Raw genomic sequence first — 27,700 nt, forward strand, 5'->3', positions numbered from 1 at the left:
CACTGTTACCTGCAGTTTTATTGCCATTGATGGTCTTACGGAGGGTCGAATGAAAAGGAAGAAGCATCGAGGGACTTTCACAGCCTTTTGTTTGAGGCCCGCCAAGGGGAGGAATGGAAGGCAGGATTATCCGCTCCTCTAATGCAGGATATCCACTCTTTTCATATATTAACAGATACTTCGGAGGTGTTTTTCCACTTACACAGTATTACCTTACATGCCAAAGTTAGTAGCAAATCCATTAATTGACGGTCATTGTCATTTATTAATTTTGGGTCCAGAGCACCCAGGAGAATATAAACAAATTCCCTTGGTGTTTTGATCTTAAGAATATGTTCTATACAGTCAAATATTTTTTCCTAATAACTTCCGAGCGAGGAGCAATGAAATAGCATGTGAGCTAGATCCCCTGTGTCCAAATTACAGTTCCAACAATTAGGGTTGTCCTTCAGGTTTAGCTTAAACAATCTGTGTGGTGTCCAATAAGCTCTGTTGAGTAGCATATATTTGGTTTGGGACAATATTGGTGAGACTTTGTTTGTCAGGGCTGTAGCGTGAATTTTGTCCCAGTCGAACGTAATCCCCGTAGAGTTAGGTTCGACCTCCCACCTAGACTCATTACGTTTTTGGGCTTTCCCGGGTAGAGGGAGGAGAAGTTTGTAAACCTTTGACACAAAATGACCTGCCACTCTAATGCATGCTAGTTCTGGTCTAAGCCATGGTTCTGAGGGTTTGAGTGATCTTTTGGACAGGAGTGTCTTCAATTTGAGGAAGTCATAAAAATCTATTGGTGTTAGACAGTGTTTTTCTTGGATGGAAGAGTAGGGCAAAGGGTGGTGCCCATCATAGAGGTCACACACCATATTAATACCGTTTTTTGACCAATGTTCCCAGTTGAGGTGCTCCCCGTTAAGCCTAAAGTAAGGATTATGCCATAGGGCCACTAAAGTAGTGTTTTTTACCTTGAGTCCAGTTTTGTGAACCTGATCTAGTCGTAATATGGCGCGTCTCGTATTTAGTAAGATATATTTAGAATTGATAATCCACTTAAAAAAGTGTTCATATATGTAGCAGTGGGGGCATAGTGGTAAAATATAGTGCCAGCTATGAAGAAAGCCTTGTACTCACTGTCTGCTCCAGGACTCAGAGAAAAGGCTTCAAAGATGCTAACCAGCATTATCTGCTAACACAGCATACATACAGACAGGAAAAGATGAGTCACCATAATAATAAAGAGTTCAAAAATAGCAAAAATAGGCTTTTGTGAGAATAACCCATTTAATTTTGAGCGCTACCACAAGCGCACTGGGTAGAGGCCCACTGTGACGCTGGTATATATAATAGTCTTTTATTCCATTGACCTGTATTTTTAGCACAATCAACAGACATTGAGATTCAGGGATTCTGGATGTTTAATGAATAAATGAGAACATTAAAAAAATAGGGGAATCCCCTATAATTTAATTGGGTGAGTCACAGGGCACAATATATAATAAAACAATATAAATAGCAGTGGGCAAGAAAAACTGTAGCCAAAGCAGAATCTCTATTATAAGTACCTGCAAAGCTGCTTTTTGCAGGACAATTGTAACATAAGGCCCTGCAAAAAGCATTTAGAGGGGCGTGGATTTCACGCAGAAAAAGGCTGTGTCAAGGTGATGCATCTGGAACCTTCGTAAAGTTATAAAGTTCATTACCTTTACAAAAATTAACCCGCAGAAGTTCAGATTCACACACTCAGGGTCAGTTTTAAGATGACTGGCGCATCCCTGCAAATCAGCAGAGATGCGCCAGGTAAGATGTGTCACGCAAGTTTACCCTTGCGCCACCAAAGATGCGCCGCATTTACTATGCAAAACACACAAGATGATGGACGGAATGTTGCACAATGGCAAAACATTCACCCCCAGTCACAGATCTGGGTTGAATCCATCGTTATTTTGTTCACCACGCCACCCCAGTTCAGACATGGCCATATGCAAATCAGTCTTGACCCTGTGCCTCATGGGAACAGTCCAGCCCGAACTGCCAAGCCAGGTCCTCCAAGCATCTTAGGACCGGTTTCGGGGTAAAACTAGGTCTCCCCACTCAGAGTCCGGCATAGTGAAACTCCAAAGAGTAACTCTGCTCCGCCTGACTCGTAACGAGGACCTTAGTGAATATTGTTCATTTTAGATACTTCCATTTATATATTTCAAACCAGCAAGGGACTTCTTTCATGTCTGTGCTGCTTTTCAATTTAAAGTTTAAAGCTCTAGTAAACTGACTTCCTCTCTTTAGCTTGAAAGTCATTCCGAGATCACTAAAGGAGTTTGCTGCTCCTTCCAAAAGCAAAAAAAGTGCATATGATTAAAGTCCCAGGCCTGTCAGGAGGGTGCGCAGTGTGACAACCAATGAAATAAATGATTGCCCTCTGGGAAGGACTGTCACCAGAACTTTAGAATGTGTCTGTTTCCAATTTTCTAGCTAATTACCACCTGTCAAAGGATATAGTGAAACTGACATGTAAAGTCATTTGGGCTCCAGACTTATCTCTCGTTACACAGCGCTTATCTCAGGTGTGTCATATATTTCACTTCTTCCCTGGGCAGGTGTCTAGAGATTGTAGGAAAATAATGCAAATCAATTAAGAATTGCAGATATCAACAACGTCATTGGTGTAACTCGGGGCACTGGAGAAACCTTTTTCAAAATGGCTGCCGGCGTTGACTGATGTGTGGCATGAAACATAGGCATCCAGGGGCTAGGGGATCTCGTTTAAAGCGAAACACATTAAATACCTCATTACCAGTGATATCCTCTTGCGATTTCCTTTGTCGAGCAGTAAAAAAGAAGGGCTTTTTGGCTCTACCTCTTTTTATCCTTGTTGGGATTTAATTTGGCAGTATATGTGTAAACCCTTCTCCAACGAGTAGCTTGTTAGCTATTGGTACCTGTAAGTAGCTCTCCTGTGTGCAGCCTATTCAACTATATTACTATTAGTTGAATTCAAGTATATGTGTGCCAGAATTGAAACGCATGTATTTAAGACGAAAATTAGTTTATTTTCAAAACTCATAAGCCGATTTGTGGAGAAAAATGATTGAATTTCCAAAATATGTTTGTAGCTGATAATTGAATGAGAAAAATCACATGGTATTACCTTGGTGGCAGGGCATTGTACCTATGACTGTCATGTATTACCAATGTAGAGGCATTCCAAATTGACAAAGCATTTTCACATTACTGCTAGCAACCGTGCCTGATGCACTGAGGCAATTGCTGCTGGTAAACTTGCATAAGATGGCCACTATGTAATGCAGTCTGGTGTGGTCTATTACATCTCAAATAATATTAATAGCTCTGGAGAATTTTCATTTATCATAAGTAGCTCCTATAGCAGAAAAGGTTGGAGACCCCTGGTGTAAACCCACTCATTCTCATAACTGAGATTGGCATTGTTAACATAGGCGCCTTGTCAAACACAGTAGACATGAGCTTTGGATAGTATAACCCGACAACAAAGGAATAGATTTACATTGTGAACTCTGACAAATGAAATATAAAATTATTTTACCTTGTGAATCTGTCAGAAACAGCATAGGAAGGGAGTACATTGTTTAACACAGAGAGACCTTCTGACACAGATCTCTAGTCCAGGAGGGCCAAGTGCACTTTGGTTTTTAAAGTGTACATTTTTAATTTTATTTTCAATATTTAAATATGTATGAATTTAGCACGGGTTCTTTTTTAAAAGTTAATCACTAGATGGAGATTTATTATGCTTTCTTATGTAGTATTGCTTGGTGGAGTTCTGAGTTTGCAGCCTTTAGTACCTCCCTAAGTTTGTCTTGCATTGCTTTGCCTTGGTATCCAGTGTGTCAAGTGCTAAAGTTGGTCACTTGGTGCTGTTTGGGTCTAAAAATGAAAAGGTCGAGGATGGCAAATGCAAGACACCATTTTTCACATTTGTCCAGTAACCACTGATTGCCTTGGGAACTCCCTACCTAAACACACTCCTACATGAACTTCAGTGAAGGTGGGTGTTATTTCCAGCTTGCCCAAGGAAATTCCTGCTACTTTCCTTGCCCCCAGCAACCACAGATTTGGCATAAAATGCAACAACACTGATAGTTGCCGATTAGCACTAAAATACCCAGCAGCAGTGCATCATGCTGCATATGCCAGCAGCAGGGCTCGTTTGACTCAGCTTGCATGCACACGTGGAAGCTATTTTCCAGTAAAACTTTTTAATCGAGATGGTGCAAATACTTTTGAAGCAGTGTTGTCTCTAGAGTCATCCATTGTTCAATAAGTACAGCCATGGCCTAAAGATAAAGCAGAAGCAATCCCATTCCTCTCAAAGACTGGGGGCATATTTTCAAGCCCATATTGCCACAGAAGCGTCACCTTTTCTGACACTCCGGTGGCATTACACCATCCCTCATATTTACAAGGTGGTGCTAAGCCACTTAACGTGGCTATCGTCACCTTACAAAGATTAGCCTTTCAGCTGCAGTCCTCGGCTGCAAAGGGGCAGGCAATGTGTGCTGCTGTGGGCTTTCCACTTTAACCCCCATTGCTTTTTGATGCTGCTCTAGATTTACAAGGCTGAGGCAGTGCCAAAAACTAAGGCCAGGTAATGCCTCATTTTAGGATGGCGATAGGAGGAGAAATTATTAATTTCTCCTGATATTTTGCTATTTCAATAGGTGATGCATTCTGTAGCATACATAGAAAAAACAAATCGCCATGAATGATTGTTTATGTGCAGGACAACAATAAATTGAAATAATGCAGCATAAAAAGAAATATGCCAGAAAATTTGCAGAATACATCAATACCCCAACACAATGATTCCCAACAAAAAGGCACAGTCTAATTTTTGTTACTAGTGAGCACTGCTTCACTCGCTCGCCAGTAAGGAGGGACTCTGCCTACCGACTCTCCGGCTGAATTGAACCACCACGGACTTGACCAGCCATTTGGCCGCATCAAATCAGGCAAAGACGCCAACTCCTGATTTACATACTGTCTACCCCCATCTTCTGTCTTGAAAAAGACCCGCCTCGACTTCGAACTGGGGCGCCTTCGGGTCGAAACGTCGACGCCCAATAGAGGTCCGGAAACTTCGGATCCACAGAAAAATCAATAGGATTCCTTGAATGTGAAATAGCCTCTGGCCAATCTAACTTCTGTATATAATTGTACATATGTGTTATTGGATTTCACTGTACATTGTTTCATGCACAGAGCACATTTCACCCATTGCCACCAAATTTCACTTGTTATTGACAGTCAAAGTATGAATCAAATGTTAACAATGAATGAAGCAATTCAAATATAACATGAATAAATTCTGATATAAAATTACTTGAAACTCACTACTTGGCTATATGAAATTTATCTTTAGATTCTTTGAGTATTAATTCCTCATTGCATTTGTGTATCAGAGAGTTTGTACATACGAATTGCATTTAATAGCAATATCAAAGTAATGTGTCTTACCCAGCAGAACCATTCTTGTATTTATGGATATTTTTTCTTGGTCTACATTTTTTTAATGTTGTGTACATCGTGTATTTAAGTCTATATTTTCATGTGCGACCAAAGATATTGGAGTGAAGTGAAGGCACACACTGGACAAGGATGGACACATTTCCTTGTACAAGGAGGGAGTAGATGGCATTTCAGGCAGAGACAGAATCATTCGAGCAACTTACACTGAATTGTAATAACTGTTCATAAAGTACCACAATTACTTATTAAAACTCATTACAATGAAGGTCTTTGAAGAATGATTCTTCATGGTGCTTCATTTCTCACCCAAATATGTCAGCTCGCCCTGCACTTGCATGGCCATATGCAAATCAGTCTGACCCTGTGCCTCGTGGGAACAGTCCAGCCCGAACTGCCAAGCCAGGTCTTCCCTGGACCTGAAACAAGCATCCTGGGACCAGTTTCGGGTTTATAGCCATCACTGGGGTGAGTGTTTAATTTGCTCAGATACTCCGTCCATCATCTCCTTTGCTTTGCTTTGTTCGCCCTAAGTTGGCAGAATATGCCCAGACGTGGGTCCCTTGCGCACTCTGCCACTGGATTTAAGATAGCCTGGCTGATGAGGGTTATGAACCCAAAACGATCCCAGGATGCTTGTTTCCGGTCCAGAGAAGACATGGCTTGGCAGTTCGGGCTGGACTGTTCCCATGAGGCACAAGGTCAGACTGATTTGCATATGGCCATGTCTGAACTGGGATGGTGGAGTGAGCTAAAGAATAATGATGAATTAAACCCAGATCAGTTGACGGGGGGTGAATGTTTGATTTGCTCAGACGCTCCATCCATCATTCCCTTTGGTATCACTTTTTTCGCCCTAAGTTGGCAGGGTATGCCCAGATGTGGGTCCCTTGCTCACTCTGCCACTGGATTCAAGATAGCCTGGCTGATGAGGGTTATGAACCCGAAACCGGTCCCAGGATGCTTGTTTCCAGTCCGGGGAAGACATGGCTTGGCAGTTCGGGCTGGACTGTTCCCATGAGGCACAGGGTCAGACTGATTTGCATATGGCCATGTCTGAACTGGGGTGGTGGAGTTAGCTAAAGAATGATGATGGATTAAACCCAGATCAGTTGACTGGGGGTGAGTGTTTGATTTGCTCAGACGCTCCGTCCATCCTCCCCTTTGGTATCATGCAGGTAATGAATAGCAAAACCTTTGCAAACCCTCCTTATGGTTAGTGCATAAAATCAGACATGAACTTGGTGAGTCCTAGTTCCTCAATTTGCAATGGTCATGATCACTCAGGAGTTCCTAATTTGTGGCCTGGTGAGTTTGTCCCTCATGTCGTCAGTGACAACTGCACTCTGCGCCATCTTTGGGTCGCATGAGTGACTTACAAATAATGATCAAACAAACTAAATAAGTAAACATATGTGACGATCATTTCCAGTGTTGCCCCAAATTCTTGGTCCAGGTGGCCCTCATTGCCACTCTGAGAAGAACAGAAAGTGATGACTGTCAGGCTGAGAATTACTCTGGATCTCTTTCCATCATTTTCACTCAGCATGACATGACAGCCATATACCAACCTTATGTACATCACTCTTGGCCTCATAACAAAAAGGACAATCCTGACAAAACTGCTAGAACCAATCCAATTGGCCCGAAGCAAGAACCAACCAGGCATATTTCAAACTTGCTGGACCTCCTCAGTGTGTTTAGCGTGAACCCTGTGGCTCCTCAGGGCTACACTAGACATAGGTGGTTAAAGAGTGAAGTTTAACTCAATTTAAATATCACCAGGAGGCAATTGTTGGAATTTTAAGAAAGAGTATTAAATAAAACTAAATGCAGAGAGTAAAAGTGTGCCTCCTCCTTGGTATAGCTGAGAAGAGTGTATTGAATGTGGGAATTATGCAGTGGCAATCATGCTGAGCACGGCGCTGGCCGGCCTCCAGTTTGTGCCCTTGATTCAATACTCAAATCTTTCTCCAACCATCTTATAGAAAACTAATGGCTCGCTTTTGTTATCTTTGTTTCAATTTCAGCTGGGGATGCCCAAAATACCCGTATGCAAAATTTAACGAGACAACTGAAGAAATAAATTGGTGAGTAGAAATTAAATCTTAGTGTTGTGTTAGAGTATGTTTGTAGAGTGGTAACTCGCTACCAAAGGCTGCTCTTTCTGGAACCACTGCTTTAGTGTTTTCGATGATGTAATTTCCTCTCAGTGCCAGCTCTTTCCTGGATCCTCCTCTTAAAGAAGCAGCTAAAGAGATGGAAGGAACTTGTTTTGTCCCAACCATATGCAATAGATGTCCAAGGCAAGACCCAGACTTAGAAAACATTCAAGTCTTAGTGTCATGGTCGTCCGCTTGAGTGTGTACCACATGGATTGGTCTTTCCAGGCCACTGTTTGAGCACTTCTAGAGATTCTCTGACATTTATAACACAATTTCAACAGAAGAGGTCAGGACGATGCTGGTAGCCTGCTGATGAATATTAATAAGGCCGGTCTCTTTTAGTGACCCCTGCGATTGGATGCAAACACAGGCCTGTATGGTATAGCCAACCACAATTTCTGTGTTTGTCTTCCATAAATGAAAACATTTTGAAGCAGCCTATGTTCCTTAAAGATAATGATGCTGTTTTATAAAAACTAAAAAAATGAAAGATTCAAATTTGGGAAAACATTGGGGGGAAAGTCAGTGGTTTAGGAGGGGTGAGGGAGTGATTTTGCTTTCCTCTCAAGGCTGCCATCACAATTCACAAAGTGGTATGGGTCTCAAAGTGACATCTTCTCTTTTGCAAACCAGTCCCCACCTCCATTGAGGTGTTGGTAACTTATCAATGGTTTACACTACAGTGTACATGTCATTGCACTCATTACTGGGGTGGGCTCAGATTTCTGATGGATTAGGAAAGTCCATGTAATAGGTAAAGATGCCTTCAAATTATGTGTTTATCTTGTCACATTTGCTGGTGCTTCAAAAACAAAGGGTAAATGTCAGGCTATGTCTCCTGAAAAATTGCTCTTATTCCTTTAACATGAGATTGGTGTTATTTTACTTTTCTTTCTCAGGCTGCAAAGTGTGAGAAGTTTTTAAACTTAATTGTGTGAAACTCTTGCTGGAGTACAGGGAGTGTGAAAGGAAAGGCAGTCGTTTTTTTGCACCACACTAGAAAATGTAAATACCTGTAAATGAACTGTTTGCATTCAATAGTTAGGAAAGCAAAAATCAAGCAAGTTTTTTTTGTAATTCTGAAGTGTTATGGAAACAGATTTTAATATGGGTAAAATAAATCAAGACACTTCACTTGGTGATGCACAAATGATATATATTCACAGAAACCCTATTTCTACACATTATCATTTGTGTGCTATATAGTGCTCTCTAGAAGTTACGTTTAAAAATCACCATACCTCATTTTTATTAAAAGTAGGTGGGGCGTGAAGGTTTTTCATTCTAATAATTGTGCCACGGTTCTAAAATGGTTGCAAAGCTCTGGTTTAGGGCATAGAAAAGAGCTCCTTCGTGGTTGCAAACCCTGTGAATTTGGGAATCTCAGGATTTAGGACCACAAATGGGATTTGTATATGCACACTAAAACATTTCAAGTTAGCAGTATACTTTCAACCCACAGTGTTGTTTTATATAATTCTGGCATGCAAAATTGAAAAAAAAGTATGAGCATGTCAAGCTAAAGAGATGCTTATAAGATGAAATGATTTTGAATGAGAATGTTGATGCTATCTTTGATAATCTGATAAAATACCGTTTAAACTGCCTGTGCACTATTAGAGTGGTGTTCGCCTCAAAAAGGAATGTGCCCTAATTAGGTCAGTTTAAGTAAGTTAAAAATAAAACAAGCAGCATAATTGTGAGGCAAGGCCATTTTTGCAAAATCAACCCCACTTTTTGCTGGATTTATTGCTGGTTTACTGACTCAGAACACGGGGCTCGAATGTCCAGGGCAGGGTGTATGAGCTCTGACCCTTATAGGATAAGTGTGATTGGCTAATACCTGATTGGCATAGTTAACTGACTTGATAGTCCCTAGTACATTGCACTTTGTGGACCATGGGCCTATAAGTTAAATGTCACTGGTGGACTCACCACTTACTGTGCCATCACTAAAGTGGCATGTGAAAATGTGAATCCAGGCCTGCCACTGCAGACTAGCTGTACAGCTTAAACCATAAAAATTACCTGGCCAAATGCACCTTTTGCCAGGCCTAAATCTTCCTTTTTAATACTAATAAGCCACCCCTAAGGTGGGCACTAAAAGCCATAAGGCAGGGTGCATGGTATTTAAAAATTAGAATGTGTTCTTAACATCTCCTGACAATGAAAAATCTCCAAAGTCATTTCTCACTGTGGCAAGGTTGGCTCTCCCATCTAAAAACACTGGGTTACATCATAATTCCTTACAATGCATAACTTCAATTTCGGAACAGCTAGACCCATGATTCAAGGACTCAAAATAATAGCTCTAATCTGATGGTAAAGTCAGACTTTAAATTGCTATTTTGAAAATAGCTCTTTTAGAAAGTTGCAATTTTTCCGCCTAAAGCTTCTAGTAGCCATTTCTGAGATAACCCAAAACTGTTACATTCAGTCTGATGAGATGTGTGAATTGCTCTCAGGAAAGGGAACAAAAGTGCCTTGGCTGGGAGTAGGTGTGACCTCCACCTTACAGGATGGCATAATTGGATGTTGCCATCAGCTGCGCATAGAGGCCGACCCCGTGACAGGCAGATTTAGCTTTCAGCCAGGATTGTCCCTGCTATTTCTTCAGCAGTCAGAATGGAACCAAGCCCAGTGGGAAAAAAAGATTCTGCTATGTTGTATGTTAGCAAAGCAGGTCACTTGGCGTTGATTAGGGCCAACCCCCTGGAAGTGACATCAAAGTGGGTAGGGTTGCCCCTGTGAACTTTTTCTCTATTGGTTAGAAAGTTGCCCTTATTCTCAAGTTAGTGCCAGGCATAAAAGTAGCACCCCTGGCCATCTTCCTCAGAATACTGCTGGACAGCGCCTTGATACCCTCACAGGTGAGTAGAACACTTTATAAACCTCCTGAATTATTGATTGATTGACTAGTAGGACTGCAGATGCTGAACTAAAGGACTGGAACTCAGAAGAAGGACCGAGCCTGCTGTTATACCTTTGAAGAGAACCCCCAAGTGCTGGACCTGCTCACACTTGAACCTAGGCTAGCCTCCAGTAAAGCACCAGGAAAGCAGAAGCTGCATGAAGACTGCAGCAGAGAAAAGTCCAGCTGACCAGTTCCAGCTAGCTTTGCCCTGAGCCCTGCTGGTGTCTTCTAGGAGATTGAGTGCCAATTCACCAAGTGGTGCCCCAAAGGCACTGAACTCTTTCATAGTGTAATAGCGTGCTCTCGCCACTTCAAGATTGTAAATCTGGACACTTAGAAACCTTTCTGAATGTTTTCATCAAAGAACCTGCGGCTAACGGGGGACCCTTACTGAACCACAGTTGCCGTTGCCACATCGCCCATCGGATTCAACTTGCTAGTTTTCCCCGCTGAAAGCAGTACTACTTTAAGAAACACTTTTAAGTTTCAACATGGAGGATTTCACCAGGACCAACGCTGAACCGTACCCTGCCATCATGGATCCCTCCATTGAATCCAGCCAGCCACACTGACGAGAGAACTCCCAGAACAGAGGCTAGGGGCCTGACATAGACTTTGATGGATGTTACTTTGTCACAAACATGGAATATATTCTCCACCCACATATTGGGAGACAGGGGCACATGTTTTGACTGGACAGAGGTTGTGTGTTTCCACACAAAAGTGCTTACCCACTGCACAGTAGGGGCACACGCATGACATTGTGATTCTTTTACAGTGTCTTAGATAACCAGATATTTTATGGTGTTTTTCTCTGGCTCATATAGGAAGAGGGCGGCCATTAACCTGCATGGATGTTTAGTTCTGGATTGGCAGTGTAACTGACACTTGACCTTTTCAACCTACACCAATATTATTTTACAGTTATTTGCTTACATGCAAATACATATCCAGTTCCATGCTATTTACTAATAATGCTTCACATTACCATACAACATTCCTTTAGAGTCAGACCTATTGGCATTGCCAATGCTTTTTATAAATTAGAATGGGATTTTTATTGTGTTGTGTTTTCAAATTTTTGGTATCTCTTTTTACTGTGTATTAATCAGTAACCACAGGGGCTAGGGATAGATCTTATACATAAATACATTTAAGCCTTCCTTAATACTCTCTCACTCTCAAATATTTCACTCCTACTGCTAGAATACTAGTGAATGGGAGTTTGACTCCACAGTAAAAATTACTTGGGGGACAAGGCAAGGTGGCCCACTTTAACCTATGTTGTTTTACCTATATATAGAACCCCTAGCACAATCACTAGTAGTCGTAACAACAGCGGTGAGTGTAGCCACAGAGGCCCTCACTCGAAGAGTTCCATTATTTTATGATAGTTTTAGCAAAGAGAGTTACCTAGACCATTTAGATTACGCAGTCCATAGGAAGAGCACAGACTAGTCTTGTTTCTCCTCTAGCTTCTGGCTGTTTAAGACACCCAAAAGCTCTGGGGGAATTTCTTCGTGACTCGCACCTAGATTTACAGAATCACCTGGTAATACTTAATTTCTCATTGGAATCTTAGGGTTCCACTTAGAATACCAGGTAAATTATCTGGCCTGGAATTAACAGGATCTCTATTCATGTGACCTGGAAGGGTGCTTCCTTACCGGGTGTGGGTCCGGAACATGCGCAATGAGGGCCTTAATAGATTCCCTCTGGGATATATCATCAATTTTATTACTATGAGGGCTTGTCACTGTGTATTTGTTTGGTCATTCTTTTAATTACTTAGTTCCATGCTGACATGTCTGCAGGGGCCGCCCATAGTGCTACATGTTAATAGACCAGGCCTACTGCTCCTTCTCAATATTCGTTCATTCTAGTGTTTCTGCGTCAGTGGGCGTACATTCTATTCTGGCTTGTGGGGCTGGATAGTGAGGCTCGTCTCTATATACAGAGGAGGAGAGGGTTGTCATGGAGAGGCCTATCTGAAAACTGAAACCACTGCAAAAAAACTAGCTTTCAGTGTCTTTCTAGAGAAGGAGTTTCAAAGCTGAATGTTGTCTTCTATGCTTCATCCTCTTGGTCCTGGAAAGAAGTGATTCACTGATGAACTGCCATTAAACTACCCCAGCTTAAAGTGACCTCAGCAAAATCCACTGATAGTTGCATTAACACCACCAATTTCTTATCTGTCAACTCCTCTAATTTCAAGATGATGGTAAGATTATGATAATTGCTCATCTGCTCTTTTGATATCCTTTCCACTCAGTTTGAAAAGAATACAGTATGGTAGCTCATCAGTCTCTTATCAGTAACTTCTTGTGGGTGTCATGGTAGTGGCAACACATTTTTAAATGGGGGCTTTTGGCTCTACTAGGATCCAGGAATCCACGTGGGCTCAGATTGTGCAGGCTGCTTTCACCTGGAGTGGACACCAGTAGAAAGATTACTTGTGCTGGGGTCAGGTTAATTATCACACTGAAAATTAGTGTCAAGAGGCACCTAAAAAAAGAAGAATCTCCATTTCTTTGTAAGGTATATTCGAGGAGTAGAGTACATCATCTGTCTCATCCAACTTGTTTCTTCATTCAATTTTTAACATGAGTTTTGTAAAGTTCTTGAGTACTTAAATACACTTTGGAGAAGAGTCAGATAGTGACAAATAGAAATATGAAAACACCACCTAATGCATAATCAACACTCTGATAAGATTTCAAGAGACAATGGCATGTAGCCCCCATATTGGCCCACGATTCCTTGACAGAGGGTCTTGTTTATATGGAATGACGCATCGCTACCTCACGGCCCACCCCTCCAGCACCAAGACGAGAGTAGGGGGTGAACTGGGAGCTGGCATGGACTTCTGGGCATGGGGGCTCCTGTGTGGGTTGAGCTGATCAATGTGCATGTGCCCCATGAGGACATGGACACTCACTTGTGACCCTGGAACACCCAAGCAGGTGTGGCAAGCAGGAAACAACCCTAGGCTGCAATAAGGTTTTCTCTGGAAAGTGAATACTCGAGCTAAAGGCGTAAGTCCCAGTGGGGCCTGAAAATGTGTATATTTCCCTAGTGCTGCTCCCTAGTGCTGCTCCCAGAGAGACTGGGAGCAATGTTTTAAAGCAAAAAGTGTGTTGGTGTGCTATGAGGTTGCCAACAAAAGCAAAGTCCCCCACAAGTGCTCCCACATTCCCCAAAACACTATAAGTATTCTGGGGTATTCCATTACTGGCCATTCATTTGTCTGGTTAAAGTGTTTCTGTGGCTGATCTTTTGGTATATTGTGGGTCTGTATGGGTCCCTTTCAGATCTGGGTCCTCACACAGCTGTAATATGTAAATTTATTTCAAGCGTACACTGTTTTGAAATGTATACTTTTTAACTACATAACTGAGGTGGTTTCCCAGGTGCAGTGCCCTTTTTTAAATGTTTTGCGGCACTTTGCGCAAAAACATTGAAAACCTTTTTCATAAACGGGTTGTAGGCTAAATTTGTGTCCTTTTTAAAACATATGTTGGAGATTCTAAATATACCTAGCATTTACAGATGCACCTTGAGGAAACTGAGAAAATTGCCAAAATATAGCAAAAGTTTGGAAGTTTTTTAGGAAAATTGGTAAAAAAAGCTGTAAAGAATGCTTTACTAAGATCAGGCTGTTAATAGTATTTTACCTAATATTTGGTTTTCCTACATACTTGCAGTTTGTGAAAGAAACAGGTGTGATACCCAAGAGTGTACTTGGAAATTTATACATTTCTGAAAAAGTAGTCAACATTCAGTGTTGAGCTTGGAGTTGTCTGTGCTGATCACTCCTAGTTTTCCCAAATAAACGAATCAGTGAATAACATAGAAATAAATATGAACAGGCAACAGCATTTTCAGCCGAAATTAGTTACCCAATTGCAGATTTATAAAAAATAATATATCATTATATCCATCTGGTCCTTCTGGTCACAGGGATAGGTAGGGCCTTACTTAGAGTGTAGAGTTTAAATTGTACTCTGCCAGGTCAACAGAATAAAATATTGCATTGCCCTGATGAAGTACCCTCACTCCAGATTTAGAGATGGTCGCAGACATAGGGGTATATCTGGACATTGACAGGAACAGCCATTACACCGATTCCTGTCACTGAGTTGAAGGTTTGGTGGATGTCTCTTTCACAATGGATGGATGCCTGTCAAACCTTTAGACATTTTTTGCTTCTTCTTAAAAAAAATCCCAAGGTGAGATTTTGTTGTGCAAAAAGTAAAAACTAATGACCCCCACACCATGGGAGTCTTCTCCCATATGTTGATGTCATTTAAACATTGTACTGCCCCTTACCACCAGGTTTGTCATGGTAGTAACACATAGTAAGAATTGGGAATTCAGCTACCCTCTCTAAATGGGGCAGGTGGCTGAGTGTGCAAACATCTGATGGTCCTTACTCCACCAGTCATCGTAGGAGTATGTCAGCGACGGAATCAAAGTAGGCTCCATCACTGGCATACTTATGGCCCAGCTGAATTCAAATCATACTCTAAATCAGCCCCATTGTGTTTAATGTTTGTGCAAAGACACATGTTTTTCTGATTGCTTTCTCCTGCTTTTGCCTCTTTTCTTACTGCTTCTCCGTCCTTTCCCCCGTTTTCTGGGTGCTTTTATTGGTTTTCCCTTCTTTTTTAGTGCTTTCTCCTTCCTTCGCCCATTTTTATGACTGCTTTTTCTTCTTTTGCCTTGTTGTTTTACTGCTTTCCCCTTCCTCTCCCCCTTTTTTCTGAGTGCTTTCTCCTGCTTGTCCCTCATTTTTCACTGTTTCTCCTTGTTTTTTCCTCATTTGCTGCCACTGCCAGTTTTCTCAGCTCCCGCCGAGCCCCACCCACCACTTCCACCTGCATCTCTCTCCTACCAGGACCTACTTAATGGAGACTGCTTATTGAGCAGGCCCCCAGCCCAGTTCTCATGTGCTGCTGCACAGCTCTTTTTCCTTCTAATTTTTGCTATCTCCTGCTTCTGTCTCATTTTCTACTGCTTTTTCCTTCCTTCCTGCCAGTTTTTGTGAGTGTTTTCTCCAGCTTTTGCCTCTTTTTTTTTTACAGTTTTTCCCGTCATTTCCCCTATTTTTTCTGGGTGCTCTCTCTTGCTTTTCCCTTGTTTTTTACCAGCCATGGCCCATACAGGTAAAATCAGTGGGGCAGTGGGGCCCAGTGGGGGGATTACAACAGACGATGACAAGAAAAAAATAATTAATTATTTAGTTTTACCTCATTATTGTCCGTTGAAATCCACCCCAACTGGCCCCACGGCCACGCCGCTCATACCTGCGGGGGCCGGGTTTGGGGGGATTTCGATGGACGATGACAAGGGAATATTAATTATTTATTTAGTTTTCCTCTTCATCGTCAGTCGAAATCCCCCCCCCCCGACCCATCCTTACCGCCGCAGCTCTTTTTTACTACTTTCTCCATCAGGCCCCCATTTCTCTGACTGCTTTTCCTTATTCTGCCTTGTTTTTTACTGCTTTTCCCCTGATTTTGTGAGTGCTTTCTCTTGCTTTTGCCTTGTTTTTCACTGCTTCTCCTTGTGTTTTTCCTCAGTTGCCACTGTTGCCAGTTTTCTCACTTCCCGTCTAGACCCGCCCACTGCCTCCACCTGCACCTCCCTCCTCTCAGGTCCTACTTAATGGAGGCCACAGAGCGACCCTATTGAGCTAGCCCCAGGCCCAGCTCTCCCGTGCTGCTGTGCTTTGTCCTGCTTCTACCTCATTTTGCACTGCTTTCTCTGCAAAGCAGCTAGCACCTTCAGCCCTTGAGACCCTCACGGGTGATTTGCTGTGATTTATAAGTCCTGATTGATTGAACTTATAATCTTATAATATTATTGTGTGCCAACTATGCAGCAATTCATAAGATAAAATCTATTGAAGGAAAAATGGATATAAGGGAAGCCTAAACATTTTTTAAATGTGTTCAAGATACATTTAGGTATAGTTGGTATTTGTACAACATTGAAATGCCAAGATGTGTTCTTTGTTACACACTGGTGTACATTTAGAAGCCCGAAGTTAAAGAAAAATTCAGTATTTAACACAGCATGCTCTACTATTTGTGTTTCCACACTTTTCTCAAGACAAATGGTCCTCCCCTCGTGTGGCTGGGCCAGTCTCCTGTGACAAGAAACGCACCATAATGCAACGTAGAGACAACAAATTGTTGCCTTGCAAATGGATCCATTCAAGCAATATTGATTGCTGTGGTAATGACCCAAGCACGGCCTCCACCCAGGGAAATCTACCAAACTCAGACATTTCTAAAAATGTGGCAAACAGGGGAGGCCAGGGTGGTGTGCTGTGCATGGATTCCACTTTGTTACTCAAAATGCCTTGGAAACCACAAAGTTTGGTAAAATCATATTCCTACTACCCAGTGCTGCCACACTTGTTCACTTATGTCCTGACTTTGTTTTTTCTAAAAAAAAAATCTTTCTGGTGTTTCAAAAGCACTGAGGTAGATGAACCTTCATGTCTTCTGCACTCTGACAGTACTACGTTAGACGTGACTGTTTCATTCACCACAATTAAGCGGCTAAAGTGTGTTAAGCCTCCTTTCCATCACATCTGATTAGGCATCAATTTATGTTGCTGCTGAATCTGAGTCAAAACTTTAAATATGTATTTTCTAGATGTTTTTTCATAGCACTGTTCTATCCAAACTGGGTGTTTGTATGATTGACGGTGACAGTACAATGTAACACTATGGTCAAAACTTCTAATCGAACCAACACAAGTCCAATGAGAAATTACAGTCTTTTTCTGGAGAGTTGGAGAATGAAACCAGGAGAAAGGAGAAGAATTAGGGGAAGCTGGGAGAAGATTTCTGAGTGAAGTTTATACAACTACCTGAATCACCATGCTCAATTTTCTGAGGATGGGCATCATAAACTGGACCATCCAGGGTGGTTCACTCTTTCACCAGTGTTGCATGTCGAACGACCATCAAACATCATCATTCTAGATTATCTATTATCAAAATACTGTGACATTGTTCAGCAGATGGCCCTTTAAATATGTAGACTAATCAATTAGCAGAATGTACTGCTCCTATTTATCAATATACCTCTTTGCAAAGTTATTATTGCGTGCTTCTTCCAGAAGCAATATCTGCTTCTATGACACATTAGGGCTGGAGAAGAGAGTAACTGGTCTAGCAGACTTACCGGTCTAGGGTAGTTTCCTTCTCAAGCAGCTGCATAATTGAATCATTAGCTATAAATGTGTTCCCTCAGGCAAAGCAAAGCAGAGATAAGCTGAAGTGATTATCTCTCTGCGGGGCAATCTGGTAGGGTTTAGTATATTCTCTAAACTCTGCCTCTGTAACGCGTCTCTGGCTGACGCGAGTATCAATTACACCAAACTCCTCCAGATGAAAGAGCAGAGGCCACACAGGAGATTCTGAGGAAGCTCCTTTATTAAACGAACGGCATAATGCATTTTGGCCGCTTCGGCCTTCGTCGGATGCCTAAATGTTCAGGAGGCTGATAACACCCACTTTTGTATGTCCTGCCGCTTTCCCATTGGTGGGAACCCACTCCGCCTCAATCAAGTGTCCGCTCATCGCCCGATGTTCATCCGAACTGCAAGTCTCAGAGTTCTCCACAAACCACAAAGTTCGCCTGCAATGAGGGAGCCCACGCAGGTGAATACATCTTGCCCTCACTTTATTGGGAAATAACACAAATGAGCAGCTCGGTGCTTCGTCTCAGTAACACCTTGGGTGCTTGAGATATTTTCCTCCTGTGCTACATTCCCTGATTTACCATTGTTCATGACAAGCTCAGCTCGTCATGAGCACAGCTCAACCGTGCCTCATGACGAGCTGAGCTCGTCATGAGCATCGAAGGGGTTAAAGTCCTGCCCGACGCGTTTTATGTCCACCGACATTTCTTCAGGGGCTCTGGTCTTGGCTGAGTTATGAAACCGGCAAGTTCCCGGCACCACATTAAATGTCTCAAATCTCCGCCTCTGTGGGTGTGGCCACCTGCGTGGCCTGTTGGTTGATGTAGTGCTTCCGTATACTCCAGTGAGATGCCGTCACAGTTCTCAATAACCAAACTTTCTTCCCAAGTGGGTTGCCAGACACTTTTGCGGCTCACAGTGCTAGTTTACATCCCCCAATGGCATCACCTACTCCATAGCCAATCCGCACATGACGAATTAGCAGGACTGCACAACCATCCAGAGGGCTCTCCTCGCCGCCCAGGCTGTGCCGCATAACATCAAACCACAAAGTTCTCCTGCAATGAGGGAGCCCACGCAGGTGAATAAATCTTGCTGTCACTTTATTGGGAAATAACACAAATGAGCAGCTCGGTGCTTCACCTCAGTAACACCTTGGGTGCTTGAGATATTTTCCTCCTGTGCTACATTCCCTGATTTACCATTGTTCATGACGAGCTCAGCTCGTCGTGAGCACAGCTCAACCGTGCCTCATAACGAGCTGAGCTCGTCATGAGCATCGAAGGGGTTAAAGTCCTGCCCCACGCGTTTCATGTCCACCGACATTTCTTCAGGGGCTCTGGTCTTGGCTGAGTTCTGAAACTGGCATGTTACCGGCACCACAATAAATGTCTCAATTCTCCGCCTCTGTGGGTGTGGCCACCTACTTGGCCTGTTGGTTGATGTAGTGCTTCCGTATACTCCAGTGAGATGTCGTCACAGTTCTCAATAACCAAACTTTCTTCCCATGTGGGTTGCCAGACACTTTTGCGGCTCACAGTGCTTGTTCACATCCCCCAATGGCATCACCTAATTCATAGCCAATTCGCACAGTGACAAATTAGCAGGACTGCACAACCATGCAGCGGGGCTCTCCTCGCGGCCCAGCCAGTGCCGCATAACATCAAACCACAAAGTTCGCCTGCAATGAGGGAGCCCACGCAGGTGAATAAATCTTGTCTTCACTTTATTGGGAAATAACACAAATGAGCAGCTCGGTGCTTCACCTCTTGAAAGTTCTGCCCGGCGCGTTTCATGTGCACTGACATTTCTTCAAGGGCTCTGGTCTTGGCTGAGTTCTGAAATCGGCAAGTTCCTGGCATATCTATACTACTATTATAAAGGAAGAACTTGAACCTTTGAGGCTTGTAAACTCGGGAACCACAGCGCCAATCCACACACCCGATACATCGTTGTAATCGTGAGGGTGTGCAGATGGACATAGGCTATATAAACGTAATAAATATACGCTATTTAAAAAATTTACTGAAAAAAAAGTAGTCCCTTTAATAAGCGCCGGTCGCGACGTGCATGCTGACATGAGGAGCGCGGGGAGGAACGGCGTCCAGGAGCATGAGGAGGACCGGCGGACATGGCGGGGGGAGGAGCGGTGAGGAGCGGCGGACAGGCGGTGAGGAGCGGCGGACAGGCGGGGAGGAGCGGTGAGCGGCGGATGAGGTAGGTTATTTATTTATTTATTTAGGAGCGGTGAGCAGCGGAAAAATGAAGCAAAAATGACAATCGTGAGCAAGAGGAAGCAAACGGAGCATTACAAAAGTGAGCCAAACGGTGCATTACAGGAGGAAAAGGTTACGAGTTCAGGTTACAAAAGCGTACATCGTGAGCAAGAGGAAGCAAACAGAGCATTACAAAAGTGAGCCAAACGGTGCATTACAGGAGGAAAAAGTTACGTGTGCATGTTAGAAAAGCATACAAAGTAAACATAGAGGTATAATACTGCATTACAGGAGGAAAAAGTGACGAGTGCAGGTTACACTTTTAGACACACCTCCGCCACAAGTTCTAGAATTGCGAACTTTAGAGCTGGGGAGCTACATTCGAATCTCGGCATCAGCTCAACATCCTGTGATTCCAGGCAAATCGCTTTGTCTCCCCGTGCCTACCACAAATGAATGTGTTCTTCTGTAATGTAAATTTTGCTTATGCCATGTTGTCGAGTTCGCACTATATAATATTGCAAGGAAAAATAAAGTAGGGAAACTCGAGTTCACACACTAATAAACGCGCACTCTTAAGTGCATCAGCAGTGCACTGTGAATCGGAGCGTTTCACAGGCCTGTCACAGATAAGAAATGCTATCTAAATGAAATCCTACAAAACAATATACTACTGGCCGGCAGCAATTCATACCCGGACAACGTCGGGACGGGCTGCTAGTATATATATATATATATATAGGTTTTTAGAACTCAGCCAAGACCAGAGCCCCCGAAGAAATGTCAGTGGACACGAAGCGCGTCGGGCAGGACTTTAATGAGGCAAAGCACCGAGCTGCTCATTATGTATATATATATATATATATATATATATATATATATATATATATATATATATCAAACAACTTGTCCTGACGCAGCGGGAGCTCGATCCAGTTGGTGCCAGCGATGAGACCAGGACAGTGTCTCAATTTAATCCCATACCAGAAAAGAATCGCTGCACACTTCGCCGCACCACCCCTTACTGCCCCCCCCGCACTCTCAGATCTTCCCATCTTCACCTCTTGGTCATCCCACCCTTCAAGTTTACAAGGATGGGAGGCCGAAGCTTCTCATATCTTGCCCCTACATTCTGGAATTCTCTTCCTTTTTCTCTCAAATCTGTCACATCACTTATCCTTTTCCGTAAGTCCCTTAAAACCTGGCTTTTCCCCCAATCCGGATAAACTCTAATCTGCCCCTCTCAGTATCCCAATCAGCGCCAGGAAACCTACGGTGATAGTGCGCTTTACAAAAACCTCCTAACATAACATAACATAACACTTCTAGGTATTTCACGCAGTTTTATTTTCAAACGTGAGACAACAACTCCTATGCATTTCGAACCGTAGTTCCTGTTCACGGTAGTATTAGTGGTTTGTCCCTCTTCCATTTCTATATTTATACCTTACATACCCAATTCATTATCTGGGGCATGATGGAACTTGTAGTTTTTAGGGTACAAATGGTATAATGCATGTTATTTTGCATCACACAGTACGGGTTTTGCATAACAATGAGGAATCATTCATGTTACAGCATTAAAAGCGTTCCCACATTTTACAGGGACAATCACGCTTTTAAGACGCTCGTGAAAAAAACGTGCGTGTTTTATCAAAGCTCTATGTACCAGAGGATTGATTATAATGCGTAACGTTAGACATAAGGTCAGTTTAGTGATCAACCTATCTAGATATAGTCTAACACCAACTGAAATGAAACTATTAAATAAAGGACTCTCTTTCTGTCCCGAGACACACCACGATCTAACGGAGACTAAAATCGATCTCTACAAGTACACGAGAAAACTTGAGTAAAAAAAATTCTTTGCTAAGAACTCCTTGAACAAAACTAAGACCCAAGAGGAAAGAGAACCATCAAATCGAATTGAGACATATCGGACATCGGAAATTCCACAAATCCGAGTGGCGTATGAATTAGCCAATGAGATCGGAGAAACACAAATACCGGATACCCAGGTATAAGATGAAATGGGCATCATGTCGGATGAGCGCCAACACACAGAGTTCAAGTCAAAATTGGGATTTTGTCCGATCCTTCACCCTGGCAATAAAATAGATACCTTTTACGAACTGGTGATGAACGAAATTGAAGAAATGCCAAAGAATTACAACAAGAACAGAAAATAGAATTTAACAAAAGGTGAACGACAGGCAATACAAAGCCTCAGAAACAACATCCAAATCGAGATCAAACCCTCAGATAAGGGCGGTAATATTGTTGTAATGGACAAGGAACACTACATGGAGGAAGTGATGAGACAATTGAATAACACTAACAACTACACAATACTGACAAGAAATCCAACAGACAAAATGAAACATGAACTGGAAATGAAACTGACCACCTGGTTTCGACAAGGTTTGATAACGGATGTAGAAAAGACATTTTTAATGGTCGAGAATCCAATCACGCAGACCATTTACTTTCTACCAAAAGTGCACAAGACCCTCAACAAACCTCCAGGACGCCCTATAATTTCAAGCTGTGGCAGTCTCTACGAAAATGTTTCAAGTTACGTGGATTATTTCATAGCTCCAATTGTACCCACACTGAGTTCCTATATAAAAGATACGGGCGATTTCTTACGGATTCTGATGGAAACTGAATGGCAAACAGATAACTTATTGGTGACAATCGATGTGATATCGCTATATACATCTATAAATCATGACATCGGATTAAAAGCGATTAACTACTTCCTTGACCAACAAACAATAACCCGGAGAGAACATTCAAAAATGATCATGGAAATGATCTCGATGTGCCTGCACAACAACGTATTCCTTTTTAACAAAATCATTTATGAACAATGCTGTGGAACAGCGATGGGAGTTTCCTTCTCTCCAAGCTACGCTAATCTCACCATGGGATGGTGGGAGAGAAGCGTGGCTTGGAGAGAAGAAAACGACCATCACATGGCCAAAGTGGCCCTTTGGCTACAATTCATCGACAACCTCTTCCTCCTGTGGAGAGGCACTGAAGCTGAATTCCAGACATTTTTTGATGTCCTCAATGACAATCAAGTGGGACTAAAATGTACATATACCATCAGCGCAAAGGAGATAGTATTCCTGGACACAAAAGTTCTCCTGGTGGCGAAGTGTGGCTCAATGGTTAGAGGAGGCATACCCGGAAGCTGAGGTCAGACCTGGGACCAGGGTTCAATTCCCGACGCGGCGAGGTCTGAGCCCAAGTGTCCACGGACTTGATAATTCTAACTTCGGTGCCTACTCAAATCACGGGTTCACACTCTGCAACTCTGGGCAATAGCTTGCTTAATCTCCACTACAGCCCCCTGCGGCGGGATGCCTGGCTTTCACCTTAGGGATGCCCAGTACGGGTTATCTCACAGGGAAAAAGCCAGGACGGGTTCCCAATGCAAGCGCCGAGATGCCCAAGGGTAAGTCGAGCGCTATATAAGAACACACATACATATATAAGAACACACATACATATAGCCAACGAGAAAATCCAAACTACTGTCCATAGAAAAGAAACGGCGACTAATAGCCTCCTACATGGCTTGAGTTTTCATCCCCAGAAGCTAAAAAAGAGCATTCCGTATGGTGAGATATTACGGATGAGAAGAAACTGCTCGGAGGACACAGAAATGGAGAAGAAATTCAGAGAAACGAAAGAATGCTTCAAAGAGAGAGGATATAAAACAATTGATCTCAACGTATGTGAAACAAAAGCCAGAACAAAAACAAGAGCAGACACGCTTATAAACAAAACACATCTTATGAACCAATCCACAGAGGAATCTACAAGAAAAATAAATAAAAAGGAAGAACAACCACAGATGATAATGACTTTTAGCAAAGAGAGCTATAAAATACAAAAAGCTTTGATGAAATTCTGGCATGTACTGCGGAAAGATCCAGACATAGGAATGTCCATAGGCGATCATCCTCTAATTTCATATAAAAGAGCGCCTAATCTCGCAGATCAGTTGACCCAAAGTCATTTTGAAATGAAAAAACCAGAATCTTGGTTGGACATGAGAAAATGAGGATTTAGCAAATGCTTAACCTGCAAGGCTTGCAAGAATGGAAGAAACATCAAGAATTTAAAGGACCCTGAAGGGAAGAATTTCGTAATTAGGACGAGCATAACTTGTGAGTCATCATTTGTCAACTACATGCTGCAATGCTTCTGTGACAAATCCTATATCGGTACAAACTTGTTACCAAGGGAGGAAGAGCTTTCTCGGTTTTAGTTCCTCAGCTATGGAACACACTACCTGAGTTGCTGCCTAGGGAAGAGAACTTCCTACGCTTTAGAAAGGGGTTAAAAACGCTGCTATTTAGGAGGTCCTTGAGTGCCAGCTAGGCTAGTGGATGCGTTCTCTGTATTGCTAAGGTTGTTGTTTGTACCATCGATTTCCGAGCGCTTAGAGGCCTGCAGGTGATTGGGCGCGTTACAAATCAAAAATAACAATAACAAATAACAATGTAGTGAGCAAGGACGCGTCTGATCGTTTTTCTTGCCAATAAAGACCCTTTATTACAATTCCCACGGAGTCGGTGCCTGCTTTTTGAAAATTTGAAGACAGGATTGGGTTCATATATATATATATATATATATATATATATGACTGGTAACCCCCCCACCCCCCTGAGAGTGCTTTCTTTTCTTTATCGGGACGATTACCTGAAGGAATTTGGGAGCTGTGATATATATATATATATATATATATATATATATATATCCCACACAAGAAAAGATATTGAGGCCCTTGTCCTTGAAACACAAGTGTTTTTATTTCACTCTGGTAGGCAGAATTTTCTCTCCTTAGGCATTTCGGCTGTCTAATCAGCCTTGATCACTGGTGAGCCAATTATACTTACAACATGAAATCCCAGTTTATCAAGCGACTTTCGGTTTGAGCATCAATGTCCCTTAATGCACTTGGAATGTAAGTACATTTTATAACTTGTAATGTTAAAAATATATATTGTACTTAATCGCGTTGAAAAACATCACAAGAAAATATTGTTCAAGTGCACATGTTTAAAAAGTAACAATAGTCATGAGATGCATGGAGGCTTAATTTTATGCTTGCTTTCATGCTCAAAGTATATGCTGCCATATTCTCAACAAAACACAGGTTTTTGGGAAATGGTTAGAGGGGACACTTCTCCTCCAGTCTCCCTTTCTCACCTTCATGCATGTATTTATTTTAAAGTGCAAGTAAAGGTTTATTGAAGAAATAAAGTAGTTGCAAAAAACAATACTTCATACAATCATTTACCGATGCATAGTGAATAGAAAAGGATGCTTAAGATTACTATTGATATACAAAAATCTTCAAGGTAATAATAGTATAACTTAGGAAATGATATGAAAACATTCAAAGGTTTATAAATATTGCAAATAGAACTACATGTAAAAAAAATATATATGATTGAAAGTGTGTAATAGGTAGTGACAAATTGAACACAATTATGTAAAAACAAACAATAGGAAGTCACGGAGGCTTGGTAACTCCTTGCACTAAAGGAGCTGGGGAATAGGTGTTCTTTGCTGTTGTATTTAGAAAGTGTGTGAGAGGAGACCAGAGGTGTAATCTTTTCGTAGCGAAAGAGATATCACCATGCTAAATAGGATAATTTAGAAGAGTCTTTCCAATTTTTTGAAATCTGTTAAAACGCTACAGTCAGTAACAAGTGAATGAGTCTTAACTGAGGTTTATATTCCCCCCGTTCCGGTGCTAAACTACCTAGGAAAATGTTGGTAAGGGAGAGGGGTGTTGTGGTATGAAAAAGAACGTTAATTTGGTGCCAAACTTGTTTCCAAAATGTAAAAACGTGTGTGCATGTAAATATCATGTGTTTGAGGTCAGCATCACCTTGGGAGCATGTCCAACATGTGTTAGGATTTGTGTTGTGTCTCTTGTTTAGGTAAACAGGGGGGTGAAAATTAACCGATTGTAAATAAAGGAAAGTGTTTGTGTTGTGCTGGTCGCTCTAGAGGATTTTCTGAGTTTCATCCAAATTCTATTCCAGAAAGTAATGGGCCAATTCGTTTCCAGATCAGATTCCCCAGAGAGTTCAACTTTGGTTTTGTGTCTATATTCAGGAGGTGCCATTAGACAAAAATAAATATTGGAGACCTTGGGGTTTATGAGCAAGAAACTGTGCCATGGGAATATGGGATGGGATTGACAGGGTGGTGGAGTGGTGAGTTTCGCATGTGCCTCAATTATTACATTCTGCAAAGTAATACATTTAGATTCAAAGGAAGGAGGTATTTGATAGAGAGTTTGCATTTGTGTAAATTGAATGAGTGAACCTTGGTCAAAAAATTGTTGAACCCAATGTAGACCGTTATTCCTCCATACCTTCCAGTATGTAGGTTTCCCTTTAAAAAGGATCAGTTTATTATGCCAAATTGTGGAGTTGAGAAAAGATTCTTAGTTGTGTAGCTAAGTGAGGTGCAGTAGATAATAGTTTACTTGATTGCCTAATTAAGGGAGTAGAGAGCTTTTGTGGCTTCTGGGTAAAGGAAAGGTATTCCTGGAATGAGAGTGGGGTTAAAAATGAGAGTTTGAGATCCACCCAAAGAGGTCTAGTTTCAGATTGAGTAGTAATCCAATTTGATAGTTGTCTTGGTTGGAAGGCGGTATGATGTTTTTTTGAATTGTGGAAAAGTAATGGGAAAGGTCTGTATCCGAAGGTGTGCTTTCTGGTGTGTAAAGGGACTTATAGAAGTGTACACATTCTTGGAGAATTTCAGGGTCTTTCAGTTTTGGTATTTGATTGTCATCGAAAATGGAATCAATGTGAAGTTTTGTTGTTTAATTTTCAAATAATTGACCAGAAGTTTGCCTGATTTATGTTGGCCCCTATAATACTTAGCTGAAGATTTAAGTATATATAAGGAGGCCTGGTTAGTGGTTGATTCATTAAAGGTGATCTTTGATTTGAAAGTATGAAAAGAGTGTTTGAGCTTTTTAATCTTATCAAGAAGTGTATTGTGTATTATGCGGAAAGCTTTGTGTTTGTTTGATACACATCTAATAATAAAGTCTCTAGTAGCAGCTTTGAAGACATCCCATACTGTGTGGAAGGAAACGTCTGTCGTTGGGTTAATAGAGAAAAACTCTTGAGAAAAGGATACAAAAGACAAGGTAAATTTAGGGTCGAGAAGTAAAGAGTTATTAAAACGCCATTTTTTGTGATGTGGGGTGGCTCAGAAGGTCCAATTGAATCGAAACAGGTGCATGATCTGAAATAAGTATAGGGCCTATATCAGCAGAGCGTAGGGATTGGGCGATGTTCTGTGAGATAAAAATGTAGTCGATTCGGGATAGTGTTTGGTGTGGATGAAAGAAAAAAAGAGTATTCTCTTGTGGATGAGTTACAAAGGCGCCATGAGTCTAATAAATTTCTTTGTTTAATGGTTTGTATGAAAGCTTTGCGTGCTGCATTTGAGGTAAAATGGGAGTTAGAGTTTCTGTCTATGAATGGATCCATCACTTAATTGCAATTGCCTGCAAGGATGAAGTTATATGACAGATATTTGAGTAACAATTGGGAGATGTGTGACCAGAAACTAACATCGCCATTGGTAGGGGCATAAATATTGAGCAAGGATAATGAGGTCCGTCCTAACAAGAGATTTG

At 41.9% G+C, this 27,700-nt stretch overlaps 1 protein-coding gene across 1 annotated transcript in view; it reads left to right on the plus strand.

The window, feature by feature from the left end:
• Positions 1-27,700, plus strand: part of KCNT1 (potassium sodium-activated channel subfamily T member 1) — a 1,005,890-nt gene that overhangs the window by 344,246 nt on the left and 633,944 nt on the right. The window contains exon 4 of the mRNA XM_086920997.1: positions 7,527-7,586. Within this exon, the coding sequence (XP_086777123.1) occupies positions 7,527-7,586 (60 nt within the window). The remainder of the gene's footprint in view (positions 1-7,526; positions 7,587-27,700) is intronic.

The sequence above is a fragment of the Lissotriton vulgaris genome, chromosome 5 (genome assembly GCF_964263255.1).
Source record: "Lissotriton vulgaris chromosome 5, aLisVul1.2, whole genome shotgun sequence".
Lineage (NCBI taxonomy): Eukaryota > Metazoa > Chordata > Amphibia > Caudata > Salamandridae > Lissotriton > Lissotriton vulgaris.